The sequence below is a fragment of the Budorcas taxicolor genome, chromosome 5, assembly GCF_023091745.1.
Source record: "Budorcas taxicolor isolate Tak-1 chromosome 5, Takin1.1, whole genome shotgun sequence".
NCBI classification, from domain to species: Eukaryota; Metazoa; Chordata; class Mammalia; order Artiodactyla; family Bovidae; genus Budorcas; species Budorcas taxicolor.
The window spans coordinates 72,675,158-72,692,534 of NC_068914.1; the positions used below are offsets into that span (position 1 = coordinate 72,675,158).

At 57.0% G+C, this 17,377-nt stretch overlaps 1 protein-coding gene across 1 annotated transcript; it reads right to left on the bottom strand.

The window, feature by feature from the left end:
* Positions 1–789: 789 nt before the first annotated feature.
* NR4A1 (nuclear receptor subfamily 4 group A member 1) lies at positions 790–16,215 on the bottom strand. The gene is made up of 8 exons (XM_052639381.1): positions 15,982–16,215; positions 10,384–10,517; positions 5,612–6,486; positions 4,667–4,796; positions 4,191–4,342; positions 3,651–3,853; positions 3,388–3,566; positions 790–1,603 (listed from the first exon to the last, which is right to left on the bottom strand). Exons 2-8 carry the CDS (start codon positions 10,412–10,414, stop codon positions 1,347–1,349), a joined length of 1,827 nt encoding a protein of 608 aa, XP_052495341.1. The 5' UTR covers positions 10,415–10,517; positions 15,982–16,215; the 3' UTR covers positions 790–1,346.
* Between the last annotated feature and the right edge of the window lie 1,162 nt (positions 16,216–17,377).

Consider the following 17,377-nt stretch of genomic DNA (forward strand, 5'->3'; position numbering starts at 1 on the left):
CTGGGTGCTGGGTGAAAGTTGAGCTCCATGGGCCCCGCCCCTCGTCAAATCCCAGTCTCTGGGGTAGAGCCAAGGAATTTGCATTTTAAGCCAGCTAAGCATCTGATGGGCTTGGGAGCTGGAGAACCTATTTGGGGGCATTTGGGCACAAGCAGGGAACTCAGAACAGTCTTCCTGCCAAGAAGGTCAGGGTTACCATAACCTGGGTCCTGCTGCTGGTGCACTAGGCTTGTGGGGAGGGATACTGAAAGTGGGGATGGGGAAAAACTTCTGAGTAAGGACAGTGGCTACCACCATCCTGGGCTGCCCTGGACCCAGCCCTACACTCCCAGGGGACATGTGAGCTGGGGCTTCAGGTTAGGAACTTCCAGGCAAAGCCGCTGGACGAATTGGTCCCCAGCACAGGCCCCATCCACAAGCCTGGCCTGTTCACCAGAGGCTTTCTCCATGTCAGAAACTAGTCTGAGTGCTTTGCCTAACAACCCCATGAAGCAGGTGTCATTACTTTCACCTTTTATAAATGAGTAAACCGAGGCCTGTTAGCCAAGTTGGCAACATGCAAGATTTATGGGAGCTAGGGACTTCCCTGGTGGTGCAGTGGTTAGGACTCTGCACTTCCACTGTAGCGGGTGTGGATTCGATTCCTGGTCAGGGAACTAAGCTCCCATATGCCACCTGACATGGGTTGCCCCAAAATAAATAAGGACTTACAGGAGCCACCTCTGTCTCTATTATGCTGTTTTGGGGGTGGGTGGTATGGGTAGAGGGTGCCAGAGAGAAGATCTCAGCTTCAGCTACATGTCTATTTTTTATTCAATATATTAAATATATTAATCAGAAAAGTCACATACTATAAATCCAGGAAAATACACAAATATAAATGTCAGAATCTGTCATTTGTCTTCCTCCTAGAATGAGTCTATGTACACGTGGAAGGAGGGCGGCAAGAGAGCAAGTAGGAGGCGGCTGGTGGGGGCCCATTCCTCCCTCCCAACCCCCACTCCCACCTCAACCTCTTCCTTCCTGTATTTACAGCAGCATTCGGCTTATTTACAGCATGGCGGTGTGTGTGTGTTAAAAACGGTTTATCTTACAAAAACATGAAGACCAGGGCTGGGCTGGGGGGGTAAGACAAATAGTAAGGGTCACCCCTGTGAATGCATCCCTCTCCCCGAGGCCATGAGCTCCCTGCTGACCTCCCAGACAACAAAGGGGAGGGGCAGCCAGTCTGCAGCTCAGGCCCAGGCCAGGGTGATGCTCCGGGGGTCCGTGGGCCATGGGCTAAAGGCACGTGGGGTGGCATTATGAGCGTGCACACCAAGTGCGCGCATGTTCCCGGGCCAGGGTCAGAAGGGCAGTGTGTCCATAAAGATCTTGTCGACGATGGGTGGAGGGGGCACCAAGTCCTCCAGCTTGAGGTAGAAGATGCGCTGCAAGCCCTGGGTGCACAGGGTCCGCAGCTCGGGCAGCTTGCCCAGCAGGCGTGACAGGCAGCTGGCCGGCTGGGGCTCACCCGCCTCGGCCGAGACGTGCTCCTTCAGGCAGCTGGCAATGCGGTTCTGCAGCTCCTCTACCCGGCGAGGCTCCTGCAGCCCATGCCGGTCTGCGGTGGAGGGGGGGACAAGGTGTGGGATTAGACGCCCTGCCCGGAACCGGACGACCCTCTCCCCCCTGCAGAGTCGGCTGCCCCCAGGTCTCTGGAGCTGCTGCTACTGATCATCTCCCACGCCCCCTCTGCACCCCACGCAAGCAGAGGAGCCCCACTAGAAGCCCAGCAAGGCAGCAATGCTCATCATCCTCATCTTCCAAGGGACAAAGTGAGGCCCAGAGAGGTTACAAGACTTGCCTAAGGTCACAAAAAGGAAATAAAACCTTAAGCAGGTTTCACTGACTAGCCCGGTGCTGTTTTTTTGGTTTCTGGTTCCCCCCACCCCAGATGGTAAAGAATCCGCCTGCAATGCAGGAGACCGGAGTTTGATTCCTGTGTCAGGAAGATCCCCTGGAGAAGGGAACGGCTACCCATTCCAGTATTCTTGCCTGGAAAATTCCATGGACAGAGGAGCTTGGCAGGCTACAGTCCATGGGGTTGCAAAGAGCTGGACATGACTAAGCGACTAACACCCCAGACTACTGTGAGAAACCCTGGGTTTGTGTAGCAGCATTACAGATGTCACCTCCAGAGAAAGCAGGCCTCAAAACCCAGTGCTCTTTCTGTAGCCGAAAGTACCTCGGATTCTGTCCTACAGTTTTTTGGTTCTATGTAGCCTTGTGAAACTTAACTTAAATCCACCTTGCAATGCAGGGGACAGGGGTTTGCTCCCTGGTAGGGGAACCAAGATCCCGCATGCCTCAACTATCAAGGCCCACGTGCTCTGTAGCTCATGTACCATAACTAGAGAGTCCTTGCACCACAACAAAAGATCCCGGAGAGAAAGAGATGGGGCAGATTCTGGTGCTTTAACAAATAAAGACCTGAAAACCTACACATTTAATGCCAAAAACTCGTATCTTGCAGAATTACATTTACATATTCACATGAAGTACACAACCAGCACAGCTAATCAGTGCTGCTAGCAGTCAAGGTGGTAGCTACCCTTCGGGCAGCTAATGACTAAAAAGTGGGCACAAGGAAGGGCTCTGGGGTACTGGTCATGGCTGTTTTTTTAAATATAACTTTACTTATTTATTTGTTGTTGGCTGTGCTGGGTCTCTGTTGCTCCGTGGGCTTTCTCCAGTTGCAACGAGCAGGGGCTACTCTAGTTACGGTGCACAGGTTTCTCATTGTAGGTCTTGTCTTATTTGGAGTACAGGCTTTAGAGCAGGAGGGCTTCAACAGTTGCAGCTCATGGGCTTCAACAGTTGTGATTCCTGGGCTCTAAAGCACAGGCTCAGTAGTTAAGGCACACGCGCATAGGTGTAGGTGTTTCGCAGCATGTGGGACTCTCCCAGATCAGGGATTGAACCCGTGTCTCCTGCGTTGGCAGGTGGATTCTCTACCACTGAGGCACCAGGGAAGCCCCATGTCTGTTTCTTGACCTGTGTGTTGTTTATGTGCATACATTCTGTGATAATTTCCATGCAACATGATTCAGTAAGATTTAAAAAAAAACAAACAAACTTTAGGTCACACCTGACACCTACACAGTTAGGACCTTCAGTAGTCTGGGCTCCGTCAGAGGCTGATGGTTTGCAGTCAGCCACAGCTAGGCCTGAAACCCGGCTCTGCCAACCACCGACTGCACTGCCCTGAGCCACGTCTGCCCTCTCTGCATCTCGTCACCCTCACTCCACAATGCAGGGGGCCCAGGAAACACCAGATGTTGGTACATCCAGAGCCAGGCCCTCAGGCCCTCCCCATCTCCCTGGGTCTGGGGACCGGCCTCCCACCTGTGATGAGGACAAGCGCGGAGAGGCAGGCGAAGGCAGGGATGTCTACCACCAAGCTGTGCAGGGAGCGAGAGAAGGCCAAGATGCTGTCGATCCAGTCCCCGAAGCCACGGGCACATTGCAGGCGGTGCAGCACCAGGCCTGAGCAGAAGATGAGCTTCCCCTCGGCTGGTTTAGACCTGGCAGGTTGGGTGCAGACAGCCGTTAGGGGGGCTGGAGGGCAGGGCGCCGGCCAAGGGCTGAGCACACAGTGGGACACTCACCTGTAGGCCAGACGGAGGATAAAGAGCTCCAGAAAGGCGGACTCCAGCAGCAGGTCCTGGTCTCCGGGAGACAGTTCGGCAAAGCCAGGGATTTTCTCGGCCCACTTGCGGATCACCTCCAGGGAACCCGAGAGCAAGTCGTAGAACTGCTGCACGTCCCCAGCATCCTCTTTCCCGAAGTGGGGCAGCGCCAGCTCCTGGAACTGGCAGGTGGCCCAACAGGGTCAGACCCCAGAAAGAGCCCCACATTCAGGCGGCCGTGTACAGCCGTGTCACGCCCTGGGATGCCAGATCCCAAGGGTGAGAATGGAGCCGAGATCCCGCCCACGCTTGCTTGCCAACTCTTGCCTGTTAACCCAGAGCCGAGGCTGCTGGAAGAAGCACATTTTTTTCTAATTGGCCACTGCCCAGAGGGGTACATTTTTCCATCTGGTCAGCCTAGAGGGGCCAATCCCCTTTTCAGTCTGTGGAACTGGAGGCTGCGCGGGTAGCTTTTCTCATATATAGGAAGTGCCGAATGTGGGCTGGGCAGGGCCTCACCTTGGAGTAGTCCAGTTTAGAAGTGCTGGGCCCTGAGTCCAGGTGTGCCCGGACCAGGGAGGTGAGTAGGTGGGCTGGGGAGGTTTCTGGGGGCTGCTTGGGCTTTGAAGGGAGCCGACCCCGCCGTCCTTTCAGGCTGTCTGTCCGGACAACTACAGAGAAAAGGGCTGGAGTGAGGCAGGGAGAAAGGGGCCCAGGGAAGGGACTCCCAGCCCAAGCTGTGCACCCCGGTGCTAGAAGCACACCCAAGTATGAGGAGCTAGAGCCCCCAAGAACCCAGGGGACCCTGCAACGATCTCCACTCTCACAAGGCAGGCAGGTGGACTGGAGGCGGGGGAGGACAGAAGGCCCAGGCACACCCTCCCCTGCGGCCCACCAGGACAGATGTCTGGGGCGGGGGGGGGGGGGGGGACATCTGCATGCCCCACCCTGCTCTGGCCCCCCTCTGCCCCTCTGGGCCTGTCCCAACCACCCACCTTCCTTCACCATGCCCACGGCCAGGCACTTCTGGAAGCGGCAGAACTGGCAGCGGTTTCGCCGCCTCTTGTCCACAGGGCAGTCCTTGTTAGCCAGGCAGATGTACTTGGCATTTTTCTGCACTGTGCGCTGGGGTGGGGGGAGCAACACGGAACAGGCTGTCAGAGCGTGGGGTGGGGTGGGGGGGAGCCAGGGGAGGGGACTGTCCAGATTCTACTGCCATTGCAGACAAAAGCGCTCTCTGTTCACAATTATTTTTCTAACATTTGGGTGGCAGGGGAGGATAAGATGGATGGGTTGGGGGAGGAAGAAAAAAAGTCTTGGGGACACTGGCAGAGGGTTCGGCCATATCCTCAGGACGCAGGATGAGGGGCGAGGGGCTCCCCAGCAGCCCAGACACTGACACTTCTTAACGTGCCTGTGTCCGCCTGCCCCTTCCCTGAGGCAGACACGAGAGAGCTGAGGGGCCGAGGGTGGGGCCGGGCAAGGAGGCAGGCACCCAGCGCTGGGACAAACACACAGCCTGTTCCCAAGTCCACCCCCAGCCCTCCAGCACCAAGCCCTCTCCTCGGATCCTTTCATCTCGTGCCAGGAATAGGAGTGCCTGGCGCCCCCCTTTCCACCAGGACCTTGAGTAGGGGGAGGCCAGGCAGAGGAAAACCAGAGGCTGGCCACAGAAACTCCCCCTCCTGGGTAACCCCGCAGCCTGCACCCTCTGCCCCACTCTCACCCCTCCCTCCATCTCTCCCCCACCCCAGTGTCAGCATGAAAGGTCCCAGGTCCCTGCTCCTAGGATGGCAGCCCACCAGGCCAAGCGTGCCCTCTTCCTAAAGAGCAGACCTGTTGGAAAGAGAACCCAAGTGAAGCCATCACAAAGCCTGCTGGGGTGAGAGACCAGCCTGCCCCACTTCTCATAAAAAGCTACACCCAGGGCAGCCCAGTACCTTGAAGAAGCCTTTGCAGCCCTCACAGGTGCGGACACCATAATGCTGGCAGGAAGCGTTGTCCCCACACACAGCACAGCGGCCCTCGCTTCCACCCGGAGCCCCACTCCGGGCCTTGGCAGAAGTCACGGGCGCGTCCAGCCTCCCTGAGCCATCAAGGTGGGGAGAAGTGGGCACCAGGCCTGGGAACGCTGTTGGCATGGAATAGCTCTCTCCCTCCCCCAGCTGGTGGGCGGCCTGTGAGGGGAACAGCTTCAGGGGGCTTGGGGCCAGGCTGGGACTGGGGCCGGGGGGAGGGCTGAAGGAAAAGAAGGCCGGTGGCTGGGGGTGCCCAGAAGCCTTGGGCAGCTGCTCTGTCCATGCCCGCAGGCCTTCATAAGTCTGGCTGGGCGAGAAGGGGCCGAAGGAGCCATCCCAGGGAGAGAGCTGGGGCGGCTGGAAGCTGGGTGTGGATGGTGACGGTGCAGAGCAGGGACTGCCATAGTAGTCAGAGCCGCTGGAGGACAGGGTCTCGTCCAGGGGGCCACTCAGCGTGCCAGGGTAGCAGCCATACACCTGGAAGTCCTCGAACTTGAAGGAAGCAGAGGCTGGGGAGGTGGCTGACGATGAGGACGTGGAGGAGGCTGAGGAGGCCGAGGAGCACGGCTGGGCCGTGCCCGGCAGTTGGTAGAGGAAGGTGTCAAACTCCCCTGTGTAGCCGTCCATGAAGGTGCTGAAGCTGGGCAAGGCGGTAGGGACAGCGGGGGCCGCCTCAGGGCTGGCCAGGTCCATGGTGGGCTTGCTGAGCTCGGGGGTCAGGAGGTCGCCTGCCAGGTGGTCACGGGGTCCTGGGCTCGGTGCTGGTGTCCCATACTGGGCTTGGATACAGGGCATCTCTGGAGAGGGAAGAGACCAAAGTTGGGGGGAGGGGGAAGACAGTAAGAGAGGCCTGAAGCCTGATCTCTAGGTACAGGTCCCTGAGCGGCCAGGAGGCAGGACTCCCAGCCAGGCATGGGACACTGAGGCGCTAGGGCCACGGCCCACCACAGAACCCAGGAATCCTGGCACCTGGCCTGGGCACCATCTCAGCGTCTATGTCACAAAGTCCCCGGGCAAGGGTGGGCTCAAGTCGGAAGGCCCACCACACCCCAGGCAGCCTGGGAACCCCAGGGAGGGCATGTAGCCAGCATTTCTCTGCTGGAACAGGGGAAAGCTGTGTTCGTCCAGCCCCCTGCTTCTCCCTAACTGGGTAAGGCGCGGGTGGGGGCTGGAAGAAGGGTGGGTGGGAGAGGCAGCCAGGCAAAGCCAGAGCCCAGTCCTGGGAGCAGATATGCCACTCCTCCAACCTGGCACTTCTGGGAATATTCCCAGGCGTGGCTCAGCCTCTGCAAAACCCCCACCTCTTCTCCCCTCACAGTGCCTGAGCTGATGAACAACATCCTGCAAATGGAAGAGGAGCTGAGAGTGAAGGCCCAGTTGCCTATGAAAGCAGCCTAGACAGCAATTAGCCTGTCCCTACCGCCATCCCCAACCCCACCCTCACCCCACATACTGAGCAAAGGCTGTAGATCCCACGCGCACCCTAGTCCTGCCATCTGGGGATGGGCACCCACTCTACATTGCCTGTGATGCTCCCAGAAGCAAAGAGGAAAGGAGCTCGACCTCCTTCCCCAGTACCCCAAGGGATCAGGTAACCGGGCTCCAGACCTTTAAAGGCCATATGCTGGAAGGGAGAGTGTGGTGGGGAGAGCAGCCCCTGGACTTCGAGTCCTGAAAAGGAACTTCTCTGCTTTCCCGCAGGATCTCCCCCTATTATTTTTACGAGAGCACTCAGAGTCTAGCAGACTACTTGAGGGGCTGTGTAGGGCAGAGGAGAAGCCTGCTGGGGGTGATGGAAGTCTGGGTCCCTCCACTAAACAGTTCTGTGCCCTGAAGAACCCAGAAGCTCAGACAAAGGGGATTTACACCCCCTCAAATCTGGAGGAATCTGAAGGAGCAGAGAGAATCATTTGGGGGGAATCTTTAAGTTCACAGACAAGTCAAAAGCTAACGCAGAGAGGAGGCTCTCATCCTACCTGCTTGCTTTGTCTCCATGACCCTGGCCTCATCAGTCAGGGAGGGAGGCTGGGGATGAAAGCAAGCTGAAACAGGGAGTGCCATAATCAAAGGGGACAGCAGAAGGGGGCAAAAGCTGGCATTACCTCCTGGCCAAGAGCCTGGGGAGTTCTCCCGTAATAGGCTTTCTCCCGCCTTCTTGGGCCCTGGACAGGGCAGCTCCACCCCTGTCCTGACACTCCCACAACCAACCCAGACAAGAGCCCCTAGACACTCTGGCCCCACCAACCAGCAGCGCCCATCCATAGGCATAAAGTACCTGCAAGAGCAAAGCCTGGCCCCGTCTGTCCGCGCTACGACAGCCTGGCAGGGAAGGCTCTGGGGTGGAGTGAAAGAGGCAGCAGCTACGAAGGACTGGGCTGGGCACTCCAGCCTTATTCAAATCCCGTTTCTCCACTTGGAAGTCCCACATCCGGATCAACCCCCACCAATCTACCCCCGCTCCTGCCTTCACGCAGGTACTCAATGACACAAGATATGGACCTCCATCCAGCCTTTGGCAGGGACACAAGGCGAAGGAAGAGGCGGGGTTGAAGGAAGGAGCAAGGAGAATCCGGCTACAGGCAGGTCTTGGCAACAATGTGGTTTGCACCTGTTGTGCTAAACAAGCCTCAGGCTGCACCCTACCTGTCTGATCCGACAGAGACTGGGGAGGGGGATCCTCTAGGTGGTACCCCACCGGAGACTCCAACATCAACTTCAATCAAGGATCCCCAAGGACGAAGCTTTCCACCTCTCTCTCTCTCACACACACACACACACACAGATTCAAGCTACATTAAAAAGCAATCTTCCCTACGCTTCCAGAGACTGTGCTCTGCCATAAGAAGCCTCTTTTATTCCAACACACAGCAGCACCCCCTCCACAGTTCAGTCGCCAATGTTAAGCCATTTGCTTGGACAATCCAGACCTCTCCTAAGATAGTTCAGGCAGAAACTTCCAACTGGGGAACCCTAGAAACTAACCCACAGCATTAAGAATAAGTGTTAAGAAAACAACTAGCGGTATAGGAGTGAGCTGACAAGCTAAGAGACCCTTTTGGAAATCCAATCCTGGAAGGAGTCAGATCCCATCAGCCCAAAACTCTGTGCACCTTTCCCTGCACTGTACTGAGACCCCCAGCAGCAACTAACTCCTGGGCGCCCTGTGCCAACTAAGGGACCTTGGGAGACTGAACTCTAGACAGCCTCCTACTGAACGAGTCCCCACTGCAGGAGCCAACTGAACTCTGAGGCTTCCACCTTGCACAGACCCCCGCCTCCGCAACACACACACACACAGCACCCAGTAGACTCCAGTCCCATCTGGGTTTTTATCCCGTTCCAACCCCTAACCCCCGAGCCAGGGTTGCAGCCTATACTCGCCCTCCTTCATGCTAACCCCAAAACATTCGGTCCTCGCACACACTCATCTCCTTCATACAACATCCCCCCGCCCCTCCCCGCCACAAAACCAAAACGGAGAGCCCCGCTGAGATGCACACTTTCCAGGGGGCACCTACCCGGCTGGCTTCTGCTCCCCCTGCCCGGACCGGGACCGGCGCTCCAAGTCGCAGCCTGGTCCCGCGTACGCTCCCGCTGTCTTGCACACTCCCCCAACTTTCGCAGCCTCCACTACTGGGACTCCCGGCCGCGCCGGACCCTGCTCTTAAGCGCTCCATGACGCACGGGGAGGGGCGGGGGCGCCACTGACGCACGCGGCCCGGCGAGCTTTGGCCATACAAGGGCGCGGGGGGCGGCGCGGTTCCGGCGGGAGGCGGCCAGGGGGAGGCGCGGGGCCGGGGAGCCCGAGGGGGCGGGGCGAGAGGGGGGGCCTGGAATGTCTGTGCGCGTGACGCACGCGGGGTTCCATTGACGCAGGGAGCGCGGATTGTTTGATCTATAAATAGCCCCCTCGCGCCCGCTGCGCCGGCTAAAAATAGCAGCTCGCGGACTCGCAAGGCTCCGCTGGCCGGCCCCAAGACCCCGGTCCCCGGGGCAGAAAACAGGCCCAAGGGCCAGAGCCCGAGAAGAGGGCGCTGTAGCTCCGAGGCCGCGGGGCTTCCCCGGCTTCACCCTCCGGGTGCTCCTGGGAGCCACGACTGCGCCTGGCTCCGCCTCTGCACCTTCCCCAGCCTTCCCTGCTGGCTTGGGGTGCCACTGCCCGGCTGGGCGGCCCCGGGCAGGCCTTGGGCTGAGCAGCTCAGGGACACGTTCCGGGGGAACCAGCAGGGTCTCGGGTTGAGAGGTTGGCCAGGGACGTCTGACACCACAGTACCCACCACACAGATACACTCCCTTCTAGGGACGTCAGACACCACAGCACCCCACCATCACACAGACACACTCACTCCCTACTCCCTCCCCCCAATTTCTTATGCAAAGTATCTTCTAGAGGGCAGGGATTCGCCAGGCCCGAGACAGGCCAGTGCTGTGCTTCACAGCTGAACTAGATTTCTCACCACTATCCTCTCTCTAATTGGGAAATTACCGAATTTCAGAACCGGGTGGAGCCTGAGAAATCTTATCGAATTTGTGCCGACTCTTCCCCATTTTATAAATAAAAGGGCCCAGAGAAATAATGACACTTGCTCAAGGTCACAGAGCAAGGTGGTGGCACACTGGGGTGGAGCCTGCCTGCATCTCTAGGGGATCCCTTCACCCCCTCCGCTGCCCATGATCCCTTCCTCCCACCTCACCTCCAGCACCTGCAGGCAGTGTGTCTTTCATGTACAGCAGGGCACAGGCCAGGCTGCAGGTGGCTGGAGCCTTCTCTAGATGGGGCTGTCACCCCTCACCTCCCTGGGGTGCCCCAAGTCTGGTGAGCCAACACCTACAGTAAGACAGGAAGATAAAAAGGCTAATATTTAGGAGAAGGAGCCCCTCCCCTCCCCCTGTCCACACTGAGCCTGTGACCAAGGACGCCACTCTCGCTTCCCCCGGTCACCCCACGGCACTTCCCTCTACCCTTGAGGCACTTCCTGCTCCTCACTTCCATTCTCACCTCCCTCTCAGGTTTCCCACACTCTGCTCTCCAACATCACCCATTCTCTACCATCTGCTGTCTCTGCACTCCTTGCCCACCACCAATCTCTGCTTTTGAAGCCTCACGCGCTACTTTTCACTTTCTTCTGAAATCATATTTCGGATTTGGAACCAAAATCCACAATCTTGGATCCTCTGTTCTTTTTGCAGCCATGGCCCGTGCCTCACTGGCACCTGAAGGCACCAGAGCATCTGAGTGAAGCCAGTGACTTGCCCTTCTCCCTGCCCACACCCACTAAGAACCTGCCCCTTCACCATCTGTCTCCTATTCACACCCTACAGTCCACGACAGATGGAGCAGGCTCCATGTAGTAACATCAGTATCTTTCAGTCAGAACCTAGCATAGCTCCCTCATCACAGCATACGCTCTCAACACAGACAGGCCTTTGTTAAACGGTCTTCCAAACACCCTTCAAGGCCACCTTCATGAAGGTGAAGTGTGGATAGGATGATCTTTAACCAAAGTTTTGTTTTTCTTTGTCTTAGGCTTTTGCATTGAGATATTACTTGGGAAAAACACGAATTCCACAGCTTAAACCTGCTTTGAAACCACTAATATAATTCATGTGTTCCCATTTTGCAGATTAGGACCCAAGGGCGCCCAGAAGAGCTGCACCTTGCTCAGAAGCACAGGCAAGTCTGGGCTGGTGAAACCAATCCAGTCATGTCACAGGCTGGTTTCCCCACCTAGCCCCCCTCCCCACCCACCCCAGCAGGGCCTTCCTCAGAAAAGAAAACAATTCTAGTATGGTAGCAAAAGTTGATTAGTCAGGTCAATGTTCTTCCCTCCAAACCTCACCACCAAAACACAAAACAAAAACAGGTGTATTAGCTGCAGCCTTAATGTCTCTTTGAAAGCTGAATCAGCAGCCTTGAGCCCTAGCACCTCCTATTCACCACACCACTTTCCATTTGTAAAAAGCAACACAGACCTTCCCTACTTTCCCTACATGGGAAAGTCGACCCAGGAGCCTCAGGGAACTCAAGTGTGGTAAGGAGCGGTCCAGGTTCCGAGCCTACATCTCCACATCTAAGCATCTAGCCTCCAGAGCCGTGCCGGCAGCCCAGGCCCCACCTGGGCAGGAGATGGCAGGTTTGGAGACAGTAATCTTGCTGTCCCAAAGGCAGAGGGTGGGAGACGCAAGAGCAGCTGCCACCTGGCCATGCTTGTGGAGGCAGGGGATGCTGGGGTCTCAGAACACATTACACTCTGAAAATAAGTAAGGAGAAAAGGCCAGAGTCCTTCTATAGGAACACAGCCAGGAGCACCTAGCCAAAGCAAAAGGGAGAGGGACTGGGGGTCCTTGAGCTTCATCCCTGCCAGCCAGATGCCCTCCAGGGAGGGTGGCCTTGGGCTCCAAATCCAGAGACTCTTAGTAGAATCCAACTAAGGCGGAACTCTTGAAAAGGCGTAACAGATGCAAACTTTGGGAGGCCTAGAGCATAAGCTGGTCCAAGGGCAGATGGAGACTCCAAGGGACCTGACTAAGTCCAGCCCTTAAGATAAGCAAGGTCAGAGTGAACAGCTCATTGTAGGGGAAATAAGGAGTGGAAAGGGACAAGTAATAACCATGGGAGGAGAGGTATCCACAACTTTGAAGTGAGGACCAGAAAGTAAGGCAGGGCCAGGATAACACGGGAAGGGCAGGGGAAGATGTCATGCTGGAGACCAGAGAGAGCTGCCCAAGGTCAGGCGCCCACAGCCTGGCACAAGCGCTGTGCCACCAGCACCGGGCCCCCCACTGCCCCAATACAAAGACCTTGGGCTTCAACTTTCCCACCACCCACTGGGCACATTGTTCCTTCTACTCTAATCCCACCGACCTTCTAAGACTTCAGCTCATGCCACCCTCCTGGATCAGCCTGACTTGTAATAATAAGTACCTTCTCACCAGAAGATTTGGGGGTGTGAGGAGTAGGGAATACCAGTGAAGGGTCAGACCTCGGCTTAGGACACTGCATGGATTCTTCCATTTCACCCTCTCCCTAATCTTCTAGGAATCAGGACTTCCCTGGTGGCTCAGACGTTAAAGTGTCTGTCTGCAATGCGGGAGACCTGGGTTCAATCCCTGGGTTGGGACGATCCCTTGGAGAAGGAAATGGCAATCCACTCCAGTACTCTTGCCTGGGAATTACCACCTGCATTTTATAAATGAGGAGATGGAGGCTTAGTGGCCAGGAATCAGAACCCCCACCCACCCCCACCCCTGCTAACTCCCAGCTCTATGCTGGACCCACTGCCCTCAACTCTGAACTCCAGAGCTGTGGCTTCTGACCCCGTGAGCCATGAGTCTCATAAGTCTAACCACAGAGCCAGGTACACACATGGCCTGCAAACTGAAAACAGCAGTGCCTACGAGGAGGTCTCTGCAGGAAACTGGAGGCATCCCAGTTCCTAGTCTGAATGATGGTCACCTGGGTGTCTTCACTATGAAAAAGTCATCAAACTATACACTCTCAAGATTTCACATCTATGGTTTGTATGCTTTTTTGTATGTATGTTATACTCTCAGAAATAAAGTGTTTATTTACAAAATGTGCTCAGTTGTGTCTGACTCTTTGTGACCCCAAGGACTGTAACCTGCCAGGCTCCTCTGTCCATAGAATTCTCCAGGCAAGAATACTGGAGTGGGTTGCCATGCCCTCCTCCATGCAATCTTCCCAACCCAGGGATAGAACCCAGGTCTCCTACGTTGCAGGCATATTCTTTACCATCTGATCCACCAGGGAGGCTCAAATAATCATGTCTAAATGGGAGAGATACATTGATTCAAATGGATGCAGATGCCGCTGGCATTTACTGAAATCACAGAGAAACGGGGGTTGTTTCTCATGTATTTGTTCTATCAACACAGACTCAGCATAGCTACGGTTAGGAGAGCCCACAGTATCTAGCACGAGAAAGATCTCTCCCAGTGTCTTCTGAATCGCTCAGCTAGGCCCTGGTCCCTGCTTGTCAAATCCTTTGCGGCCCACAGACTTATGTGCTCAGACCATCCCTCCCCACAACCAACGCGTGAACATGAAAGCAAGGCCCTGTCTCCCCTACCTTGGCAGGAGGCATCCTCAAACAGTACGTAGCCCAGGGCAGGCCCCAGTGGGCAGCCAGAGTGCACCATCGTCCCTTAGTCAAGACAGTGGAGGAACAGGAGATGGAGGAAGTGGAACTGCACTGCCCCTTTCCCACACTGCCCCCCCCCCCCCCCAACACACACACAGTCAGGCTGGCTCCCACCCCTGCTGAGCAAAGGGCAGGAACTTGTCCTACTTTCACCAAGACCATCCCCACCCATGGGCCTCCACACCCTTCCCAGCGGGTGGGCAGAAGGAGTGAGCTTTGCCTCCTCCCCACCCCCTACCCCGAGCTTCCCCTCCTGAGCCCCAGGACCCATCACCAGGCCTGACCCAGCCACTTCCTCTTCCTGCCCCAGCATCAAGTAGGGGGATTTGCTCTGTGGGCAGGGAAGCGCTGCCTACTGCCCCAAGGGGCTGCCACGGATGGTTCTGGGAACTGGGGATGTGGGGTAAGGCCCAGGCCTGATCTCCTGGCCCTGGCCCAGGCCCTGCCATGACCAGGCGTGTTGTTCCCTATGGGAAAATTGGCTCCCAAGGACACACAGGTCAGCCACCGCTCTCCACATCTCACCCAGCCCCCAACAGGGCAAAAGATACAGGAACTCTCAGATGCATCTTTGACCAGGAGCCAACAAGCCTGGTGTGTGACCCGGGCCAGTCCCTTGCCCTCTCCCAGAGCGTTTCCTCATCTGCCCAATGCTGACAACATCACAAGTGCTGGTGCTGTGAGAATTCACTGACAGAAGGGGGAGGCTCCACAGTGAAATGGGAGCGTTGTCTGGGGACCTGGGCTCTAGAGCAGGATCCTGTGGCAAGCCCAGAAAGGAGACACCAGGGCCATCAGCTCGACTAGAGGGCCCCGCACCCTCCTCCTCCAAGAATCGGAGACAAACAGTACCCCTCCCCTGCCTCTCCCCTCCAGGGCTGAGTAAAAGGAAATGAGAGTATGTCCAGAGATGGGGCTCCACCCAGCACCAGGAAAATTCCAGACTGCATGCAGCAAGTGCTCAATTGATACTCTGAAGACAGCTGGTTAACTAAGGAGATCAGATCTCTCTCCACAGAGGTCATTTTCAGTCGAGTAATTTCTCCACCCTCAGCCCCCTCTCAGGCCAGCAGGAATCAACATACATCATAAAAGAACAAGAGCAGCCTTCAGGAAGAACATCCAGACAGAACTGAAAAACACAGACAAGATCACGGAGTTCCTTGGGAAAAGCTGGCCCACGCCTCATTTGCACCCTCCTCAGTTCTCCTTCCATCCCCTCAGGTTGCTCAGATCCTGGCCAGCTCCTCTCTCCCCCACCCTTGGAGGGTCTCCCACCACCTTGCAGAACATCAACAACCCACCAAGTTCTCCTGCCCCTGCCCAAGGTCTCCACCCAGCCTCCTTGGGCAAAATTTCAAATTCCAAAATAAAAACCCTCTGATAACGAGTCCCAGCCGGAAAGACTGATGCATTTTCCTATTGTTAAAGTATTTTTAGTCACAGGCTCTGGATTCGTTTAGAGACTCACGTTCAGAAAGGGAAAAAAAATTTTTTTTCTCGAGAACCAAGAAGGAGAGCACGGAGCCTCCCACGTAAGAAGCTCCGCTTGTTCCACGCCGGCCCAAGCCCCTGGCCTGGCTCCCGGGGAACGTGTTTGTGGCAAGCTGGTTGGCAGCTCCTCCAAGCCTTGCTCCAGCCCTGCTTCTCAGGCACCCAGGCAGCCGGGAAGCCAGGCTAGGAGGGCAGGGCAAGGGCCGAGGGCTCAGAGACATCAGTCTATGGGTTCAGATCCCAAGTCCCAACCAGCGAGGGGGCCGGGGGCCTTACCCAGGGACCAGTGCTGAGGGACCTGCCTGATAACCAGCTCTCTCCAGCGTCCCTCCCCAGCCTGAGCAGACCAGTGCCCTATCCAGGCCGGGTCAACAGGAGAGGATTGAAGAGCCTGTTGCAGATCTCTGAGGAAGGAGACTTCCACCTCTCCTGATTCTCAACCACAATGTGGTCCAAGTCCCACCATCCCAGGGCCATCAAGCTTTCACTCTCATTCCTTGAGAGGATTGACCACCCTTGTTTCCCCCTCCAGCCCTCCTCTTGAGGCCAAAGAAACCACAACTCAGACAGTCATGACGAAAAGAGATCCAAATGGCCCAGCCCCAGCGCCTTGGGTTCGCCATTCCTAAGACTCACCAGCTTCCTCCACACGACCTGCTTTGATTTTCAGAGGTCGTGGACAACTGCACCAAGGGAGACTCCCAGGGCTGGTTGGGACCTCTTCCTGGTGGCCTTGAGGAGCCCTGCGGGAAGAAACGTGACCGCCCAGTCAGCCTGTCCTGCCGGCCGCGGCCGTGCACCAGCTGAGTGGGCTTAGGACGCGGAGCGGCCTCCACGGCACCGTGTTCTCCTCTGTTTATGTAGCTGAAACCAGAGCCGGCCTCTGGGGACGGGGGAGCTGCCTCGGAGCCCTCTTGGCTGAGGCCTGACTTTGGCCCGGGTCAGCGAGAGCCCAAAATAGTCAGCTGACGGGAGCCCCGGCGTGAGCGTGACCCTGGGCCCATGCCCGGGCCTGGCAGACAGGTGCCCACGTCACAAGACCAGCAGCTCTAGCGCTCATGGGGCCCCCCTGGCAGCCCCTCAGGGTGCCCCTGGCAGCATATCTGGCATGGGAATTCCACCCAATCACCTCCCTCATCCAGACAACAGACTGAATGCGAGGAATTCTGCCCACAGGAGCCACTGTGTACCCAGAGGGAAGGCCGGGCACTCAGGAGGCCAAGTCAGAGCTGAGGGCGGAGGTGGGGGCTGAGCGGAGGGAAGTCACCCAGCCCGCTGCTGTCATCTTCACTCACGCGCTTCCCGCATCCAGACCTCCGGCTGACCAGGAACACCTGCCTCATCCGTTTACAGTGACTCCTCTGCCCGCCCCGGGCCGCCGAGGTCGGTGGCCCAGCACCTGCTGCCATCAGGGGGCCAGGTGCACGCCCAGCCCAGCCCCCAGCACAGGAGGCCCTGCTTCCCAGGGCTGTCCCTCCTTCTCTGCAGGCTTGGAGGGCTAGACACCCTGTCCTCTGCACCCCAGCCACCTTTCTAGACTCTCTGGACCCTGAACACCAACGCCACATGAGGCAACAGTGTTTGGGGTTCCAGCAGGGATACTGAGCCAGCTCCCAGTTCACCCAGGAGGGTCTCTCAGAGATGGCTGAGCGGGGGCTGCTGCCCAGAGATGCCCCTCAGTTCTGGGGAAGGAAAAAGAGAATCCCAGGGTCCCTGTCCAGGGCACCAAGCTGAACTCCAGCTCTCTCGGGTAAAGGTGTAATCAGGACTCTGGTACCCCTGGCCTCACCCCATCAACTTCCTGGAACCAGGCACATGCTGCCCTGGCAGCCGTCACTCCCGACAACCCCAAGACACCCAGGCCCAGAGGCCCCCCAAGCCTGTCCTGCTAGGAAATCCAGGCTTCCCCCTTCCCCACCCCCGCACTACCCCCACTACCAAAGAAATCAGATCTCCCCGTGCCTAGCAGCGCCGCCTACTACTTCTGCAGGGCTTCCCTCTCCATCCCCCAAACCACATCCGCTTCAGGCAG

Excerpts from the sequence above, each read along its gene's own strand:
- NR4A1 (XM_052639381.1), bottom strand. The coding sequence starts at position 10,414 with ATGAAAGACACACTGCCTGCAGGTGCTGGAG. Across the intron at positions 3,567-3,650 it reads ATCCTCCGTCTGGCCTACAG|GTCTAAACCAGCCGAGGGGA; the intron begins GTGAGTGTCCCA and ends CCAACCTGCCAG. Across the intron at positions 1,604-3,387 it reads CGCGCTTGTCCTCATCACAG|ACCGGCATGGGCTGCAGGAG; the intron begins GTGGGAGGCCGG and ends CCTCCACCGCAG.